This window comes from Paralichthys olivaceus, chromosome 20 (genome assembly GCF_024713975.1).
Source record: "Paralichthys olivaceus isolate ysfri-2021 chromosome 20, ASM2471397v2, whole genome shotgun sequence".
Classification (NCBI taxonomy): Eukaryota; Metazoa; Chordata; class Actinopteri; order Pleuronectiformes; family Paralichthyidae; genus Paralichthys; species Paralichthys olivaceus.
The window spans coordinates 14307672-14328477 of NC_091112.1; the positions used below are offsets into that span (position 1 = coordinate 14307672).

The 20806-nt window shown below is 38.0% G+C and overlaps 2 protein-coding genes across 2 annotated transcripts; both read left to right on the plus strand.

Annotated features, from left to right (window-relative positions):
* The first annotated feature begins 5570 nt into the window (after positions 1–5570).
* On the plus strand, positions 5571–12363 carry LOC109631634 (sodium-dependent neutral amino acid transporter B(0)AT1-like). The gene is made up of 12 exons (XM_020090493.2): positions 5571–6048; positions 6354–6494; positions 7130–7267; positions 7355–7536; positions 7636–7746; positions 8421–8533; positions 8621–8749; positions 8840–8996; positions 9162–9366; positions 9475–9634; positions 10557–10719; positions 10927–12363. Exons 1-12 carry the CDS (start codon positions 5844–5846, stop codon positions 11134–11136), a joined length of 1914 nt encoding a protein of 637 aa, XP_019946052.2. The 5' UTR covers positions 5571–5843; the 3' UTR covers positions 11137–12363.
* Positions 12364–12776: 413 nt separating this feature from the next.
* Positions 12777–19159, plus strand: LOC109631588 (sodium-dependent neutral amino acid transporter B(0)AT1-like). Its single transcript, XM_069516647.1, has 12 exons — positions 12777–13062; positions 14699–14839; positions 14924–15061; positions 15152–15333; positions 15922–16032; positions 16113–16225; positions 16352–16480; positions 16867–17023; positions 17103–17307; positions 17400–17559; positions 17770–17932; positions 18032–19159. The coding sequence occupies exons 1-12, from the start codon at positions 12858–12860 to the stop codon at positions 18197–18199; spliced, it is 1872 nt and encodes a 623-aa protein (XP_069372748.1). The 5' UTR covers positions 12777–12857; the 3' UTR covers positions 18200–19159.
* Positions 19160–20806: the final 1647 nt, after the last annotated feature.

Below are 20806 nucleotides of genomic sequence, written 5' to 3' on the forward strand. Positions count from 1 at the left end.
GTCCTTTCATTACGGGTGTATATCTGTGTATCTATCTCTTCACTTTCTGTTGTCAACATTTCACAAGTAGAATTTAACAATCAATAAATAAACAATGCTGACATTGACATTTATTTATTTATGACATTTATTAGGATACTATTGACTGATTTATTGTGCAGCTCCATTGGGTTTTATTCATTTGAAATGTTGCCATGTGTTGTAACTCATGAATGAAAACTTTAATAAATACATTAGAGTAGGTAAGTAGTTGGTCTGTGGTAACTTTCTCGGTGAAATAAAAACACAAGATTTTATTGACTGTCGGGTTTGTAATTATAGATTCAATCCATGTGATGTTTGTCTGAGGGGGAGGGTCACATCACGTGATTAAAGGTTAATATATCACTTGATTCAAAGAATGCACACATGTAGCTTGAAGGCAGATTGGAACTTGGTTAATAAAGTATATGACTTTGCATAAATAGGTGCACTTTGTACTTGCATGGTTGAAATTCTCCCCCATACACAAACATCTGGACACATCCTCTTAATCATTAGCAGGGATTTTAGAATGGTGAAACCCACTTTGTGCTGTGGAGGTGGTCAATGAAATGAGTTTGCGCTCGAACTAGCAACACTGAGAATCTCCCAAGAAGCCTGGACGATGTTCTGGCTGAACAACGACACTGGCTCAGGAGCAGATCTGTGTAAACACAAACATGACCTTGTGCTTGGGTGTCGCCTGCAGCTTATCAGACAACCCAGCATATATTTGGCACTCGGCATATAACTCAGTTTTTATCAGTACATAAAAAAGAAATAAGATAAGAAAAGTCAACCTGTTGGTGGAGATATAGGAAGTCAGACACAGAATTCATCCTCTGGAGACCATGAATACCTGTACAGAATTGAATGGCACCCCATGAAGTAGATATGAATATTTATCGTCCTATAAATCCCCCTTTGAGTGTTTGATATATAATATTATGTACTTGTTAACTTCTCCAAATGAGGTTTTCACTGCTGTATATTAGCAGCATTACACGAAAACTACTGAACCACTTTTCTTGAAATGAGGTGGAGTATGAGTCAAGGAAGAACCCACTGACTTTTGGAGCAGATTTGATGAAGGGGGTAAATCAGTTTTCTGAATTTCTCAAGAAATAATGCAGAGATCTTTATGGGAAATGAAAAGATTTATGTAGAGAACTCAAATCTGTTAAAAGGTTACATTTGGTGCAGATCTAGATAGTTATCTGGATTTAAATGATGCAATAAGGTGATAAATTGTCAGCCTTGGCGGAGGTACGGCTCGCCAAGTGCTCTTCTGGTTTTATGGGATACCAAGTTGTGAGCAAGAGTATCATTAACCATCGGTGCCAAGCAGGCTGATAAAAGATCACAACTGGCAGAAATTAAAACATCAAAAACACAAAGTCGCTCACAATCACAGACACAGATATCTGTGGATCAACAGAGCAGATTTTCACTTTACAGACATTTTTACTTTGATCTCATAAGCAATCGAAGCTCCTTTCTGCTTGACTTGTTCTTTTTTTATTATTTCATGATTTAATTTGAGATTCTTTCATAATTGAATATAAATGAGTTACTGATTTGTTAAGGTGCAAAGTTTCCTCCGACAGAACACATTATACAGCTTCCTGTAAATCAGACTTAAGATGACAAGACGGTTTACATAAATACAAAGTCTATTACAAATGGGGCCAGCTCAGGGAAGTGGAAATCTGATTTCCAAAAAATATGTGTGGCATCGGTGTCAAGGTAAAGCAGGAGCCGTCTGTGTATATGATCTCCTGTGGTTAACGTTTAGCTCATGTTACTACTGTGATAGGAGAGTCGGAAATTGACTTTGACTGCAGCCCCTTGGTGCCGACAATAACAACATGCACACGTGTCTCTCCCTGTTTTAAAAGGACTATTCATAAGGAAATCTTGAATAGGATACATCCATAGGATACAGATGATTGTGATCTCACTATCTGAAAAAAATGTTCTTACAGCAGAGTGAACTTTCAACCATGAGCCTGCCTCACCTCCATCGTCATGCATGATAATGAAGACAGTAAAAGCTTTTTTTGTTAACGGCAATTATACTGTGGGTGTAACTGTTTCAACACAAAGTTTTATTTAATAACTGTATGAACCAGGGAAATAATTAAATACATTGATATGATAGGAATAATAAATGGTGTATAAAACATTTAAACTTCTAATAATCAGAAATGTTGATCCTTTTTCTTACCCTGCTCATAACGGAGGGTCTGTGGTAGCTGGGAATTCACAATCAGAGAAATGAAAATATTGCATAACATTGAGTTTTCTTTAATGACCCTTCACCAAGGAGGTAATGATTTTACCTGAGTTTGCATAAAAAGCACCTGACTAAATTCCACAGCACTTGGTGGAAGGATGAGACATGGGTCAGGGGAGAACTCATTACATTTCGGTGCAGATCTGGATCAGGAGGCAGATCTTCTTCACTTTCTTCAACATTGCGAGGGTGTTTTTCAACATTTTCATTGATTCAATGATCTTGATAAAGAAAATTCAGACACTTTTAGGGGACTATTATTTAAAAGTGTGTAAAAATCAAAATAATAATCCTGAACTCGCAAATTTAAATGTGACTTTTGGGGACATATGCCCTCTACCGAGTGCTTCTACTTTCTTTACTTTAACTCTGTTGTGTGTTTCATGAGAAATTTTCATGGCGCATGTGGTTTCCATTCACGACTGTCTATGAAAGGTGGGTATACTTTAACTCATTTCAAAGCCCACAGCCACGGAGCCAGTAAATAGTACTCTCACAGGTACGTCACGGTTTCTTCTATATCTTCAATTAAAGTTTAATCTTTTACAGTCGTGGCTAATTATTGCATTTCCCCTCTCTGCAGGTCCAGTGTCAAGAACAAGCGCAGCGCTACTGTGAACAACCAGTACAGGTGCTTTAAAGTTGATAGTGTACTTTCTGATTGTAGAGAAAAGGGCTCCTGAGGATAGAGGTACCTTTGTGTCCTTTTGTTTATCACTGTAGTCATTCATTGATTTGCTTATTCTACCATTTACAATTAAGTGCTCCTTTTCTGTTGACATAATTAAAACTCATTAAGTTGTTTGTATCCACATCATAGAATTTCTTATTTTACTTTTTGCTCGTCTTTTTTATTTTATTATTTTATAGCTACAGCACTTTGGTCAGCTGCAGTTGCTTTCAAATGTTGTGGCTGTTTTTTTAAAAGAAATCTATTAAAATTATAAATCATTTGAAGATTTTATTATAAAGTGAAACAAATTGAATGATTTTTTTCTTTTCCCCAATGTTCCACCCTCTTCCTGATTAGAATTAAAGTTATCATTCACCATGATGATGATGATGATGATGATGTGGCTGATTTCTAGCTAGATGAGCTGGGGACCCATCAACATGGTTGGACGTAGGAGTCTCTGATCTCTGGGTCTCTGTTCAGTTTGCCCTGCTTTGGGTCACAGTAGAAACAACATGGCACCTTATCTTATCAGTGGAGATAAACAGAATAAAGTTGGCAGTTGTTTTTTTATGATAACGTATAATCAACTGCTCACACGGTCATGTATCAGCCTGTATAATATTTCCTGTTTTTATCATTCTGTCTAATTCCCGTTTCAGTATCATTGTGATGTTGCTCAATATATTTGATCTACAGATGAGGGGGTCTAAACAGAGCAGTATGAGTTCATTCAAGGGCTGCACCTCAACACATGCAGCCTGAGGAGTTCTCTCAGTAATGTGCGATGGACTTTGGAGGCTTTATCATCATTTCTGAAATGTTTTTTTATTCCTTTTATTCCTTATTCTGTAGGGAGGAACGGAACAGATTTTTCATTTTTTTGTATTCATAGACCATCACAAATGTGCCTCTTTCTCCACTCTCATCTTTCCTTCTTTTTGGCAATGCTCCCCTGCTTTCCACTATGTTCGGAAATGTGGTTGTGGTTGTTTTGCAGGACCTACAGATCTTTCCTAAGTAGGGCCATAAAGAGGCGATCACAGGTAAATGACACGCAGGACGATCTACTGACAGTAAAAGTATTTCTGGACTAAGGAAGAGCCTGATGACATTTATTGTTGTTTTTGTGTTGCTTTGGATTTAAGGAGATAAAATTCAAATTCAGCTTCTGTCTCATGTGATCCTGTTAATTGCTGTCATTGTTTTCATTTTATTCATTTTTATCTTCTGTGGCTTCTATTTAAATTTTCTTTGATATCATTGCTCAATCGATTGTTTTTTTGCGTTGTAGTATTTCTTTTCCTTTGCCATGATTGTGAAGCCCTTTGGATCAACTCCATTTGTTTTTAACGTGTAATAAATGACCCTGACTTGACTTAAAAAACTACTGCTGTGCAAAATACTGACTATTTATTTTCCTATAAATTGGATCGACACAGTATTATTTATTATTTTAAATGTTATCTTTATATCTCCATTTTGTTTTAGTGATAACTTATTAGCACGGTAAAAACACGCATTGTGTAACACTTATTTTATATACCATTTTTACAGACTCACATGTGTTGCAATATAATTGTGGTGTGGCGTAAAGGACAAGATCTATTAGATGATGTGACAATGAGATAAATGTATTTATTACAACTTATCTCTGTGTTTGAGTGTTTGCATTTTACATTACAGATTTGGAACGTAACAATACTGCATTTCCAACTACATTCATTAATATCACAATATCAGTTTTTACATATTTATCTATTTAGTCCATTTTTTTTACTTTACAAACTATTTATGCCTGTTTAGGCAACCATAGCATATATGATTACATTTGTGAGGTGGATGGAATTCATTTAATTTTACTGTACTGTACTTATGTTTAGTGTTGAATGAGAACAAAGGGAATTTTTTATTTATGTAGTTTTTAAAACAATCTCTTGTTTAAATTCTATTTATATTTGAGATTTAAACATTTAATCCAGGTACAGTCAATCCCTCAGTACACCTGCCACATTTTATAGTAGACATTCTTTGGTTAACAGTTGGACAACAAAGGAGATCATTTATAAGAGCTCTGAATTGTTTAACAATTATACAGCAGAAGAAATGTTTTGATAGAAACACAAACTGAAAATTGCCTCTGTTGCTCTGGGACATTTTAACGATTACTGTCATCATTTAGATTTTAAATTAGATATAATGTGGACTGATTGCGCAGACTAAAATTACATGTTCATGCATCCTTATGCAATAAAACAATCGTCTTTTTCAAGGCCTGGGTAAGGCGTGTCCTGATAGCTAAGATAAGCTCTGAAGAACAATGTGCTCTCTGCAAAAGAAACTTTTCATCCAGTCAGTCAGTTAATATCTCAGATGCTTATTAGCCGTTACACCCAACACAGTGCTCCTCCTCATTATACTTTTAACTCCTTTTCATTAACTCCACTGTTTTCCTTTTCAAACTCATGAATACTAAACTCATCTCTCAGATGGAAGTCTGAGAAATGCCACCTCATGTGATGCATTAACCATTATCAAGAAGGTCCCTCCTTTTTCCTTTCAAACCTGCTGACATTAGATAATATAACACGGACTGTAATGAGCTGCAGATAACTGTGGTTTGGGTGCCATAGGTCACAGGTAATACCTCAGTGTCCCCTCCCAGGAGACTTAGTTGGGGTGAAAGACTTTGAGCGAGAAACAGACAATCAGTGAGTTTCAGAGAGGACACAGCCTCTTGGAGAAAGTAGAATAACCAGACAACTACTTGCAAAAAGGGAGACTCAAGACTCAACGACTCAACAACTCAGTGACATTGTTTTAAAGTCTTGTGAAGTTTACAAAAAAGCCACAATGAAGTTGAAACTTCCAAACCCAGGACTGGATGCCCGGATCCCCTCTCATGGGGACCTGGAGAGGATGGAGAAAGAGGAGGCGGAAGGCAGTGACAGGCCCAAATGGGACAACAAAGCTCAGTACCTGCTCACATGTGTCGGCTTCTGTGTGGGACTGGGCAACGTCTGGAGGTTCCCTTACCTGTGTCAGAGTCATGGAGGAGGTAAGAGGGAAAGAGACGGAATGTTTTCAGCCTGTCAAAACACGTGAAGGGTTAAAGAGTTGCCAGAAAATGTGCTCTGAATGTTAATTATCACCTATTTTCAGTAAATAAGGAGGGCTCTCCAAAAACTCTGTCTACACCAAGTGAAAATTGAATGTAATAGCTGAATTGTTTATTTTATAGATAATAAAACATGCAGTGTTTATTACAGTTTATGTATGTCTTTACACGAACAATTCTTTGAGTAAAGTCAATAACTCACCGCACTGTTCACTTATCATGACGTGAATGTTGTGCTTCTATAGGAGCGTTTATGATCCCGTTCCTTATCCTGCTGGTTCTGGAAGGAATCCCGCTGCTGCACCTGGAGTTCGCCATCGGTCAGCGTCTGAGGAAAGGCAGCGTAGGAGTGTGGAGGTCAATCAACCCCTATCTGACTGGAGTTGGTGAGTTTAAAAAGAAAATAATAGAAAGGTTCATGTTAATGGTACTTAAAGAGTCTGTTGAATATTGTCGACATGCACACATTCGTAATTATATAATAATAATAATATATGTGTGTGAATGTGTGGTATGAATATCAGCATATATAGGCCCATATATAAATTATATATGCAGGGTTAACTTTTTATTTATTTATTTTTATTAAGTTATATATCTATCTATCTATCTTTCTATCTATGGATGACATCTCAGATAAATTTGTCAATACTTAGAGAGAGAGATGTAATTTTATATATTATGAAAAACTGAAGATAAAGGTTTTAAAATATGTTTATTTTATTAGTATTATTTTTTCTTTTTCTTGGCTTTTATTGTTTGCTCATTGTACTGATGGTTTGCTTTGTGGTTGCAGCTTTGTTTGTTTATATGTGTATAAAAGCCAATTGTTGGCATTTTCATCAGCATCATCTTGTTTTTTGAAATTTTAAGTATTTATATGTGAACAACAGGGTGAAGGAGGAGGAGTGAACAAAACATGCACTTTTGTGTATCTTCCTTGGTCATAGTGGATTGCAGCAGACTTTTAGTCCTGATAAAAGTAAGGGAACACAACACTTAACTGTTTCATCTATCACAGGTATTGCGTCCTTGATCGTCTCTTTCTTGGTGGGTATGTACTACAACACCATCATGGCCTGGATCATGTGGTATCTCTTCAACTCCTTCCAAAATCCTCTGCCCTGGAGCCAGTGTCCCCTCAATGCTAACAGGACAGGTATGCTATGAATTCATCTACCAAGATATCAAACAGTGGTCAAATTTCATCAGGAGGTGGCCGACAACTGATTCTTAACCGTAACAGGTCTGGTGGAGGAGTGTGCACGGAGCAGCACTGTCGACTATTTCTGGTACAGAGAGACTCTGAACACATCGGAAGCCATCGATGAGTCTGGGGGCCTGCAGTGGTGGATGGTGCTGGCCCTGGTAGCTGCCTGGAGTCTGCTCTATGTCTGCTGCATCCGGGGGATTGAGACCACCGGAAAGGTCTGCCTGTCGCATTACATTTGAGTAGTGGAGATCCCTCCAAACGTGAATTCTGAAGTGTTTTCCAATATTTATCTTTGATATTCTCTCATTTGTCAGGCTGTGTACATCACGTCCACTCTGCCTTATGTGGTCCTCACCATCTTCCTCATCAGAGGTCTGACTCTGAAAGGTTCTCTAGAAGGGATCAAGTTCCTCTTCACGCCAGATGTGAGCACGATTCCAACACACCCACCACTATAATCACCACAATGAAATCTTTTTGAATATACTGATATTATCTAACTTACTAAGAGACAAATGAAAGATTGATAGGAGATTGACTTGGCTACAGTCAGCAGCTGGTTAGCTTAGCATAGTGGAAAAAGGGCCCACAACCCTCCAATAATCCACAAATTGTACGATTAAACAGAGATAAGCACAGCGGCTGAAAACAAATGCATTGAAGTGTCTGAGATAAACTCTCATCACACATCATAAAAGCTAAAAATGAAAGCTCAGTGACGATCCTATCTATACTTGTATGATTATAATCTAAATGCTTTTTAGATTTCCCTGACAATGTAAACATGACTCATGTTCTTATATAAACTTCAAAATTAATAAAATGTAATTTAGTATCTTTAGGATTTATCATCCAGTTCATTTTTTATGGTCATTGTTTGTAAACTCTTCTCCTGATTTTATAGTGTCAAGAAAGATTAGACTTTGAATTCAGAAAGATAAAAGATATAATGGTGGTGCACAGTACATTTGTATATTAATTATTATCACTACCCAGGACAGTAGGAAATAGTGTTTACTGACTGTTTAAAAGAGCCATAATATAACACAATAATCTCAGCTCAGTTTTACTAAGAGTATGTATTTTGATTTTCCTTCAGGTGAATGAGTTAATGAATCCAGCCACCTGGCTGGATGCAGGGGCCCAGGTTTTTTACTCCTTCTCTTTGGCTTTTGGAGGTCTTATCTCTTTCTCCAGTTACAACTCTGTTCAGTGAGTAACGGCCTAGTGTGCACAATCGTCTGACGGTTAACAATCTTTTTGAGCTCTTCTCCTCACACGATCATAATTTTCTCATAGCAACAACTGCGAGCAGGACGCTGTACTCATCTCCATCATCAACGGCTGCACCTCGGTGTACTCTGCAACGGTTATATACTCCATCATCGGTTTCAGAGCCACGCAAAACTTTGATGACTGCATCGGAGAGTGAGTCGTAAACTGACCAGCAGGAAACCTTGAAAAACACAGAAACACAGCCTCTTTTAAACTGAACTCATCTCTGTGCTTTATTTGCAGCAACATTTTGAAGCTGTTGAATGCCTTCAACTATCCTGAAGACAGCATCACAGACAGCAACTACAATGAGGCCTTGATCCACCTCAACCAAACATATCCAGACGTTATTCAAGGATTAGAAATACAGAACTGTGACATGCAGGTTTTCCTCAGTCAGGTCAGTAGAGAGCATCAAAACCATTTATGGCACTCAACAGAGTCCCTTTAAATACAATCAAGACGCACCAAACAGGACTATAACCTCATCAGCAGAGGTACAGATATATTTTTCAGTCTCACAGAAATGATGATAATAGACTCTGACTGATTTAAATATTTTCAGGGTGTGGAAGGAACTGGATTGGCATTCATCGTATTCACAGAGGCCATCATCAAGATGCCTTTTTCCCCCATCTGGGCGGTTCTCTTCTTCATCATGCTCTTCTGCCTCGGCCTCTCGACTATGTTTGGCAACATTGAGGGAGTGGTGGTCCCTCTTCAGGACCTTAGACTGTTGCCTCGATCATGGCCCAAAGAAGTTTTCTGTGGTAATTTTCTTATACTTTCAATTAAAATTGACATAGTACTTTGTCAAGTGGGATTAGAAAATCTGATCGATACATAGAGTAACCACCGTTTTATGTTTTTTTTTCCAGGTCTGACTTGCTTAATTTCTTTACTTTTCGGGCTAATATTTGCTCTACGCTCTGGAAACTACTGGCTAGCCCTTTTTGACAACTTTGCAGGCTCTATCCCCCTTCTGGTCATTGGGCTCTGTGAAATGGTCTCTGTTGTCTACATCTACGGCATAGATAGGTGAGTCTGTATAGTAAGGGATCACTGATAGGCTACAGATTGGACATTGACATAGGTGAAGACTTTTTAGACACTCTAGGGCCTTTATGTAGTTGTGAGAGAAAAACTGAAGTGGTCTGATAACCTAAAAAAATAACTTAATCTGTATCCAGACCAAAAGTTAATTGGTTCTCGGGTTTAGACCCCATCCTCACCACCAAGTCGGAAACTAATTTTGTAGTTTTCGAATATTTCTGCTGACAAAAAGAGTAATTATAGAAAGTGATTAAATACATTTCCTGCCTCTTTGTCCAGAATGCTCACCAAAATTGAAAGGGTTCTTCCTTGGCCCATGTACCATCCTTCCACCTATACTTCTTGGGAATCGGTTCAGCAATTTTTGCATTATCCTTTTGAGAAGTCAACCAAGTAACAAACAAATGGACAGGGGTAAAAACATAACCTCTTAGCTGAGGTAAATTTCAACAGGTGACATTGCCTACATTTGGCATTATCTCAAAGCATTGTGTTGTTATTGTTATTGTTAGTCATAAATGCATTAAGCGGGCCAATTTATTGTATTGACACAATGAAACAGAGATAATGTTACAGGAGATCTTAGCATACATATACGGTACAGAGTGTGTTTTGTGATGTAGCAAGAACTAGGTGAGGAATGTCGAAATTTGTTTTTTTTGTTGTTGTGTCTAGTGTTGTATTTAAACAGGAAAAATGTCACTTATGACTAAAACAGTCAAAAGATTGCATTATGTCATGTCAAAAGGTCAGATTAGACAAAGAGTGGAGTCAAGGTCGACTTCTTTGACATTCACTAACAGGCTGCTTTATTTACTGTAACAAATAAAAGTACAAGGCCGTCTTTTATGGATGTTTTGTACATGCTCAGCTGACACGAGATCTCCCTGTGATTGCTTCTACACAGGTTTAACAAGGACATTGAGTTTATGGTTGGCCACAAGCCCAATATTTTCTGGCAGGTGACATGGAGATTCATAAGCCCACTCATTATGATCGTCATCTTGGTGTTTTACTTTGTTACCCAAATTACCAAGAGTCTCACCTACTTGGTCTGGGACCAGGAATCGGTAAGTGTGCTTTTTGATTTAAAAAGTAGCAGCTTAAAGGCTTTTTAGATGTGTGGTTTTTTACCATCAAAATGTAATATTGATGGTGGTCGAAGTCCATTAAGAGGAATGTGCTACAACTTGCTTACCATTAATAATTTATTTTCAACATGATCAGTTGCTGTAAATTATTATTAGAGAAATTATATAATTTCCTCTGACCTGCAGGAGAAATTCCCAACCCTCGCCCCTCGTCCATTTCCATCCTGGATCTACATCATCATCTTCATCCTGGCTGGAATCCCCAGTTTAACCATCCCAGGATTTGCCATCTTCAAATTCATCCAGAGGAAATGCTGCAAGCAAAAGGACTACAGTGAGAAGACAGTGAACAGCGTCTCCGAAACTGTGACAATGAGCGAGAAAATTAAGTTTTAAATTGCTTGAAAGTATTTAAAAACAAAGCGAATTGAAAATGGATTGTTGTTCTATTGTTTGTATATACAGTTATACCTTTTGCGTTTCTTTTTTCTTGCCATGTACAGTGAAAGAAGAGCAGACTAGAGACTGCATACATTTGACAGCATTTTCTGTAAAATACTTGTTTTGTAACTAATATGTTATTATTTTTGTCATATTAGTTTCCTGTTATTGTGTCATGATTTTTACATTTGACATTTGGAGAAATAGACTAATTTAAATGCTTACTGATAGTCAGATGAGTTGATTGATACAGCTCTTGAATAAATTGGACACAAAGGAGAGCAGCTGGCTTAGCTCTCACAATCAAAGATCATTGTTAGTAGTTGAGCCAAGCTAGCTCCATGTTTCCAGTCGTTCTGTCTAAACCTGCTGCTAGCTGTAGCTATTCATAGCTACTTAGTGAAAAGATAATCTCTATAAAACCACTTTGCCTCTTGCCTTGTATTTCAGGGTACAGTGTGTAGAATTTAGTGATATCTAGTGTTGAAGTTGCATGTTGCAGCTGAACACCCCTCACCTCACCCTCACCTTCCAAACATGAAAAATAACCTGTGGTAGCCTTTAATTGTCATAAAAACTCAAAAGGTGTTTTAGTTTGTCCAGTCTGGACTAATGTAAAAAACGTGGAGGCCTCCGTAGAGAGGGTCCCCTCGATGTAAATATAAAGATTTGAATATAAAGGCTCTTTTCTGGGGTAAAGAAAAACACTACAATTCATACAATTTAGATGAAATGAACTAGTGAAAACATCATGAGGATTATTCCACATTAAATTTCTGCCAATAGTTCCCTTTCACCTAAATCTTACACACTGGACCTTTAATATATAAATATATCTAAAGCTATAATTTTGTTTTAAAATTTTGTAAATAATCTCCAATGTCAGAGCAGATTCTTGTAAAAAAAATGGACCCACTGTACCTTCTTTCTCTTCAAGCAAAAACTAACTACATTCATGTTATCATTGCTTTTTAGTTCATTTGTTGGTTTTTACAAGTTTGTTTTAATTGTAAGTAACTGCTGTAAAGTTTTTAATCTATATTATAACACATGTACTTATCCTGCCATAAGAGCCCCAAGTTACTACCTTTTAATTATTTTCTCCCCAGCTCAGACTAAAGAGCAGAATTAGTGGTTACTGTTTGGTTACTGTGCTATTAAAATAAATCATGTGGAATATCATAAGCCATTCTGGTGCTTTTATGAATCTTTGCCTGGCAACAGGAGTCACATGTTTTTCTATTGTAACCCTTCAAAATAAGACTCCAATCTTTGACTCAATTGATAGGCTAATTGCATACTTCTTCTTCATAAAGGAAAATCATCCAGTCTTCAAATATTATATTATTCTAATCTATTTTGAAAACTGGTCATTAAACCGGAGTCAAATTCCTTGTGTGTGTTCACATACCTGGCAATAAAAGTGATTCTGATTCTGATTCTAAATGTAGTATATTGTATGTTTAACTGTTAAACTCAATGGTTGTATAGGAGGACCATGTATGAAGATAAAAGTCCAGTGTGAGCACTGGTTAATCTGTGTTCTGCCTCAAATAAAGTAAAAGATCATAAACCCGTAAACACCGCTTAGTGCACCTATACAGACACTGCACCAACCCCTAATAACTGTAGCGCAGCAGACACTGCCTTTCTGCTTCAGTGCACATGTGATAGCCATGAGACTGGTGCTACCTAACCCAGGGCTGGATCTCCGGATCCCCAACTACGAGGATCTGGACAGGATCGAGAAGGAGGAGGCAGAAGGCAGTGACCGACCCAAATGGGACAACAAAGCCCAGTACATCCTCACCTGTGTGGGCTTCTGCATTGGGCTTGGGAACGTGTGGAGGTTCCCTTACTTGTGTCAAAGTCATGGAGGAGGTAAGGACAGACAGCGTTTAAATTAGTTTGAGATTAAGTTGTCATATGATTCAAAGATACATTTGTCAATAGTTGAGGTAAACAAGCATTTATTTTTCATGAGGTATGGGAATTTTTAGCATTTTATGATGTTTTACAAACAGGGGGAGTGAGGTTACGGTTTTGCCATCTCAGTTTTTTTCTGCATAAGAATAAACTTGTGATCATATGATCCCCTCAAAAAATTGTTTATATCAGAGCGGCAAATTCAAATGAGCATTTCAATACTTTCAATAAACACAAACACATCATTTAAAAAAATCTAACACATTTGGTCCACCCTTTGAGTTGGTTCAGTCCAACTCGTCAAGGCTAAATCAGAACTGATTGACAGACTGATGCTGTGGCTGTCTGATTCAACAATGAAGTCGAATGATCAGTGGTGGAAAAATGCTAAGACTTCCACAGACAGCTTTGTTTTAGTTCTTGTCAGACTTTGGATAAAAATAATTTTAAAGAAAGGTGCAAGTTTACAGTACAGCGGTCTTAAACAGCTGTAGAGTCTACAATTACCCTTTATGTCTTGAGGAGCAAAAGTCACATTCTAAGTTGTATATTAAAATAACCTTTGAGTTGAAATAATGAGGTTAAAATGACATGTTTTTTAGTCTATGATTATATACACTTCTGTAGAGTAGAGCAGAGCTGGGCCATAGGGTTAAAAATTAAATCAAGATAAAAAATGTTCCTATCAGTCCATATTGATAATCATCACGATAAATGTCGTATCATTATTTCCAAAGTTAATAGACTTCTATATGAGCAGAGAATGATAAACACTTGATAAACAACAAAGCATTTGCGTTTTATTGCTCAGTCGGACTTTGAATATGTCTTAAACTAATTTAAGGTAACTAGCTTAAGTAATTTATATCTCGCTTCCCCATTTTAAACATAACCAGGCACCAGTAGTAACTTTCATATGTGATTTTCTCATCCACAGTGAACTTATCTATTTCACTTTAACCTTTGCACCTGAAAAAAAATAAAATGAAGTTAGATATATCACTTATTCATGGCAGAATGATTCTTAAGCATGAGGTCCTCTGAGGTAATGGCTAAGCTTTGGCTTGACATTCGGGCCAAAGACAGGTCACATGATTTAAATTCAGAAAATTCTAAAGCAGTAAAGCAGCAGGCATAGTACTGGAAGATGGTTGAGAGATAAACTGGAACGGTTTTGATTTGCTCTTTGATCTACATTTCTGTTTTAAAAACTGTTTTCTTAATAGAGTGAGTGGGATTAGCGTTCGAGATAAGATAAGGAGCTCTAACATCCAGAAGGAGTTTAGAGTAGAGCCACTGCTCCTTTGTGTCAAAAGGAACCAGTTGTACAGGTGTTTGATGAGGATGTCTTCAGCACCTTCCATATGATCTGAACATCCTGTTCAGATCATACATCTCATCTTGACTCTGAACTCCTCAGGATCTTCTAGGAGGAGCCGGAAAGCACCGCTCGGGGGAAAGGGCTATATGGGGCAACAAACATCTAGCCACCGCAACCAAGCCCATGGAAAAATTGCCTAAAATGATAGATGGACATAATGTTTAAAGAATTCAAATCAAACCACCGATGACATACATGTATGTTTTCCAGGTGCCTTTCTGATACCATACCTCATTCTGCTGGTGCTGGAGGGAATGCCGCTCCTGCTGCTGGAGTTTGCCATTGGCCAGCGTCTGAGGAAAGGCAGTGTGGGAGTGTGGAGGGCCATCAACCCTTATCTGACTGGTATTGGTAAGTAAACCAAGCTCTGGAGCTAAAGTGGCTCTCTGGCTTCCTGGTGAATGTTATATGACAGTTAATGATGTTGTCCTGCAGGTATAGCCTCCATGCTGGTGTCCTTCTTGGTTGGACTGTACTACAACACCTTAATAGCCTGGATCATATGGTATCTCTTCAATTCCTTTCAAAGCCCACTGCCTTGGACCCAGTGTCCTCTCAATGACAACAGGACAGGTATTTGAATATACATTCATTTACAATACACATGCACACACAAGTGGCTGAATTGCGTTATTGTGCATGTATATTGTTTTGTCCCTGCAGGATTTGTACCCGAGTGTCAAGAGAGCTCCACAGTGGATTACTTCTTTTATCGAGTGACTCTGAATAGTTCGGCTTCTATCGATGAATCAGGAGGAATCCACTGGCCCATAGTCCTGTGCCTGTTAGCTGCCTGGTCAATAGTCGCTATCTGCTGCATAAGGGGAATTAGCACTTCTGGCAAGGTTGGTTGAAACTGTTCCGTTAGCCTCACCTCACTTACTTACTGTAACAAACCTGTTTATCTTTCTATTCTATGATAACAGTGGTATGAAATTCTAAATGGGTTTGATGAGAGATAGCTGGTAATAGATAAAGGCAGGCTTCTCAAGCTGTTGCCATCAGATACCAGCTGTATACAGCTAGACAATTAAAGCTTAGGTTGTTAGTCCTGAAGCAAGAGCTGGCTACACTTCGAAAATATGCAACCGATACATCCCAACCGCTCCCAGAGGGCCATTCGTCACAGCCACACCCCCAAAACACATCAACGTGCTCTGCCTCACAACTGCTTGAAGCTAATTTTTCCCCTATCCCCCCCAAGATTAGGTCAGGCAAAAAGTTAGTATTGTTATTTTTGAAAAAAAAATAGACAAACCCAAACTTCTAAACTTTCTTCAAACATTATTTTTAGGCTATGCACTTTGAGCGTAGCGCCCAGATTCATGTCTTGGGGAAGGGTTCAACAAATAATCATTTATTCTGCATTACTGAAAATACTTCAGACAGATTTCCATGAACAATTACTCCATGTTTTCTTGTCATGACTTCAGGCAGTGTACGTCACTGCCATCCTGCCATACATAGTGCTCGCCATCTTCCTGATCCGAGGACTGACTCTTAAAGGAGCCCTGAGTGGAATTAAGTTCCTCTTCACACCAGAAGTATGTTTCAAATATTGATAGACAAACAGTTGTATCTAACAGGTCAAAGCCAAATCACTATGTATACCTCACTTTTGCAGGTGGAGGAGTTGATGAAACCAATAACCTGGTTGGATGCAGGTGCTCAGGTCTTTTACTCCTTTGGTTTGGCATGGGGAGGCCTCATCTCCTTCTCAAGCTACAACCCTGTTCAGTAAGAGACATTGAGAAGACCTGTTGTGTTTAAAAACCACAGCAATTAAAATCTTATTTAACTCACAATTAATATAAAAAGATGCTATTGTCAAACCTGATGAGTCCTTTTGTCTGTTCTCCTAAGCAACAACTGCATGCAGGATGCTGTGATCCTGTCTGTGGTAACTGGCTTCACTTCAGTCTACGCTGCCATGGTCACCTACACCATCATCGGCTTCAGGGCCACTGAGAAATATGACAACTGTATCAGTGGGTAAGTACAATTAATATCAAGGTTGAATGTTTGATAGTGACGAAAAAGTTTTTAACAAGGCACGTTAAGTAAATTAATCTCAAACCTGTAAAAATACTGATTAATCAAATGAATATATATGTATGATCAAATATTTTATTATTGTGGGTGTCAACGCACCAGCATGAAGTGAAGTGCTTAATTCACACTTGTAGAATGGTTCAGCAATGTCAATGCACCACTTTGGTCAAGAATAAGATAACAAAATAAGTTTTATAATGGTCTAGTACTGCTGTCTAGTTAGTGACAAACGCTAATCTCATTCCTGTCAATCTCTGATGCACGTCCTTTGATGCTCACTAGACAACAAATGCAGGGTTACTAAACTGTGATGTATGTGATTTCAGAAACATCATGACATTATTAAATGCATTTAATCTTCCTGAGGACAACATCACTACAGACAACTACGAGGCAGCGTTCAATCACCTCAACAGCTCCAATCCTGACATTGTCCTTGGACTGGACATCAAAACTTGTGACATACAGACGCTTCTTAGTGAGGTAACATTTCTAATATCTATCAGGTTCCTCAGTTGTTGTTCGCTCTTATCTGCATTGTGACTGATGTGTGTTTGTCCAGGGAGTGGAGGGAACAGGTCTGGCCTTTATTGTGTTTACAGAGGCCATCACCAAGATGCCTGGTTCCCCAATCTGGTCTGTCCTCCTCTTCCTCATGATGCTCTGCTTGGGCCTCTCAACCCTGTTTGGCAACATTGAAGGAGTGGTGGTCCCCTTAAAGGACCTGAACGTGTTCCCTAAAAATTGGCCCCATGAAGCTCTGACAGGTAACCTGGTCTTAAAAGTCCACTCAACCTGTTCTTCAGCTTTTCATCTACTAAAGTTACGTCATAGTTGTGTTTGTCCCGGTGTGTTTCAGGAACAATATGTGTTGTCTGCTTCCTCATCACCCTCCTGTTCGCGCAGCCTTCAGGGTTTTACTGGGTCAATCTCTTTGACAGTTTTGCCGGATCAGTTCCTCTCCTCACCACTGGATTGTTTGAGATGATAGCTGTTGTTTACATCTACGGCATAGACAGGTTAGATCGTTTTCAAACTATATTTGCAGCACGTCATCTTTTTGTGTGTTTGCTTTACATGTTGATATTGTTTGTAAAATGAAAAATAATCGCCTCAGCAAGCAGTGCCTGTTTTTGAGTAAAACCGGATGTTGGCAGTGACTGAGGTCATGCGTAACAGGATTTCATGAAGTATTTCAAAACTTTAATTAAAACTCTCCTGTGTGGCAGGTTCAATGAGGATTTCAAGTTCATGACCGGACGTAAGCCTTCCATCTTCTGGCAGGTGTCATGGAGGTTCATCAGTCCTCTAATCGTCCTGGTGATCTTAGTTTTCTACCTGGTGACCCAAGCCCAAGAAGAGCTCAGCTATTTAGTCTGGGACCCAAACGCTGTAAAAATCTCTACTAATGCTCCCTTATTGCAAAATAAATGTGTGTTCTTTTGCATTTTCATGCTAAATACACTAACTCAAATGCTTTGTTTCCTGCAGGTGGAGTTTCCATCCCTGGTTAGAGCACTTTACCCTTCGTGGATCAATGCAGTCATATTCCTATTGGCAGGCGTCCCTAGTGTGGCAGTGCCTGTGTATGCATTGTGTAGACTGGTTTTTAATTGCTTTAAGAAAAGAAGTGTATCCAGCGAAAAGATTAGCCCTTAAACGACTTAAAATTACTGAGTCAAATGCTTCAGAATTAAAGATGCAAGATTATTTAATTTGTCTTGGTGAAATATATGAACATTCCAGTGTTTGTCTTTTTGCATCTATACATGTTTTGTTTTTAAAACATTTATGCCAATGTGTTATTGACACACAGCAGTAAAGTTATTATATTCCATCTCATCTTTTGTGCAGCTTGATGGCTCCTGTAAGACGATACTTTCTCTCCACGCATATATGATTTCTTGTTGTTTTGGACTTTTCTTGCCTTAAAGACAAAACAGACTCAGTATTCCATCCATGTATGTTTTTTACTTATGGTGTTTAAAACAGGGCATATTAAACTGTAAATGTGTATAGCTTGCTGTTGAAATCATTTTTGTTTCACTGTAATATAATTTTGACTTTACAGTATAACTTATATAAATGTAAAATAAAAAAATAGGAAGTATCCTACACCATTTAAACATGTCTACATAAGAAAGAAAAAGCAATCCTGCAAATAAAAAGATTTCTACTGAAAATGGGAGCTGTGTGAATTGTGTGCAAACGAACCCTGGAAATAGAGGTGATGAATTGCTGACTCAAACCTCTATTTCGATACAGTAGCCTTCTCTGAATAAAGACAAGGAGACCAGGTGACCTGCAGTAACGCATCAGTTGGTTATAAACTGCACTTGCTGTTTGAACGTCGCTCTGGTGTTGTCCAGTGTAGACCTAACCACACAGTATACATGTTTAAACCACAGACTGTAAGTAAATATGCACGACGTGTCTATATCTATGCCAAAATATCCCGGACAGGAACGCCGCCATCTTTCACATTTGGAGACATACTCAGCACAGTACACGACCATTCGAGTAAGTCTCTGCTGTCAATTGTGAAATTTTACTACGTGTCTTTTTAAATCAACTAACTTATTAGAAACAAACTTTCTGGAATAAAGGAAAAAAATATGTTTGAATTTTTTTTGGTCCATGTCCCATTATTCACTTATATGGAGGTGGTAGTATTTATGACAATTACTGCAGCCATCCTCCAGGTGGCGACGCTTTGGCTTATATTTTGAGGAGCGATCACATCGTCCATCTATAAATACAGTGCCTGGTTTTTATGTGCAGAAGATGTAGGGTAGTAAAGTGGACAGCAGAGGGGGACATCGCACTGACAGATCAGAGAGTGGTAGTAAGGTCAGGTGGACCAGATGCTGAGGAGCACAACATAGTTTGCAGTGTACTCTGCATGTGATAGCGGCCGAGGAGAGCATTGAAATATGACAGGCTGTGCAACTGTGATAATTTTAACAGAACACTATTTATAATAAATATCTTAATTTATAACACTCATTAGGCTACTGTATAGTGATCTATTAAACAATTTATATTTAAGGTCTTGACCTTACTTTGTAAAGTGCCTTGAGATAATGAAGCTATACAAGTAAAATCAATTTCAACAGTCTGCTCATTTTTTGGAAAAGTATTACACAAATATACTTGACAGATTTCCATTAAACTGGGTGGAAGGATATGTAATTTATCAAGGAAAAACCCATTACATTTTGGTGCGGATTCAGATCAGGGCACAAATCCAGGAAATGTTCTTCACCCACTAGCATTTCAAAATACAGCATTTTTGAAATTTTCTTGATTTGTCAAACACTAATTCCTGGATCTTGATTTAAAAAATTTAATAAATCTGGCATGTTGAAGGGATTGATATGTTTGTGTGTGTGCAATTTGGTGCAGATTCAAATAAAAACCTGAATCTAGTGAATTTAAATGTTTTCATTAGGGGACTTTTGGGCCTGGGCAGAGGAATGTATTCCACTGAGTGATATTTTAGTATTTGACTTTATCTGCTTAAATAATTTACCATTATGATAAAATATGAAAGCTGATATGGATCCATCAGTATGCAAGAAAATGATGACAGTCAAATCACTTTTACTGAAGTGGTTCCAGCCAAATTGAACTTTGCCTCTTGTTCATTTCGTGCCAAACCATCCTTTAATGATTCACAAAATAACAATAAGAGCAGCTAGAAGTTTCTATGATTGACTTACGTGGCCATGTGCTGATGTATAGCGGCTGAATCCCATTGAAGCATCTTTATCAGGTGAGGCAGGTTGGGTGGATCTCCCCTGCAGACTGAACAGGAAAGTGTGTTAGCTATAGCAAGGGGTTCATGAACTATTATATCATCATTATATATGTAGTCTGGGGTGATTTCAACAGAAGGGGACTGTGATGTTATCTATAGTGTGGGAGTCTTCGTGTAGTTTTCTTAAATTATGAAAAATCAATTAAAAAGTGTTGTTTTTGTTTTAGAATATCTTCTTAAATGTTATAAAATGTGTGGGACGTCTAACATGAAAAAACAAGCAACATTATATAACTGTATTATAAAACACTTTGATTATCTTAATACAACAATAAATAACTTGATACTGGCACTAATATGTAGATACACATGAGGAATGAATGAGGTTATATGATAAGGGGACTTTGAAATAAAGTGCCCCATAAGCATCTTATAAGTTACCGATTGAATTATTACTGAGTACAGGGTCTCGTCCCTGGGACGAGCTTCAGCTCAGTCCAAGGAGG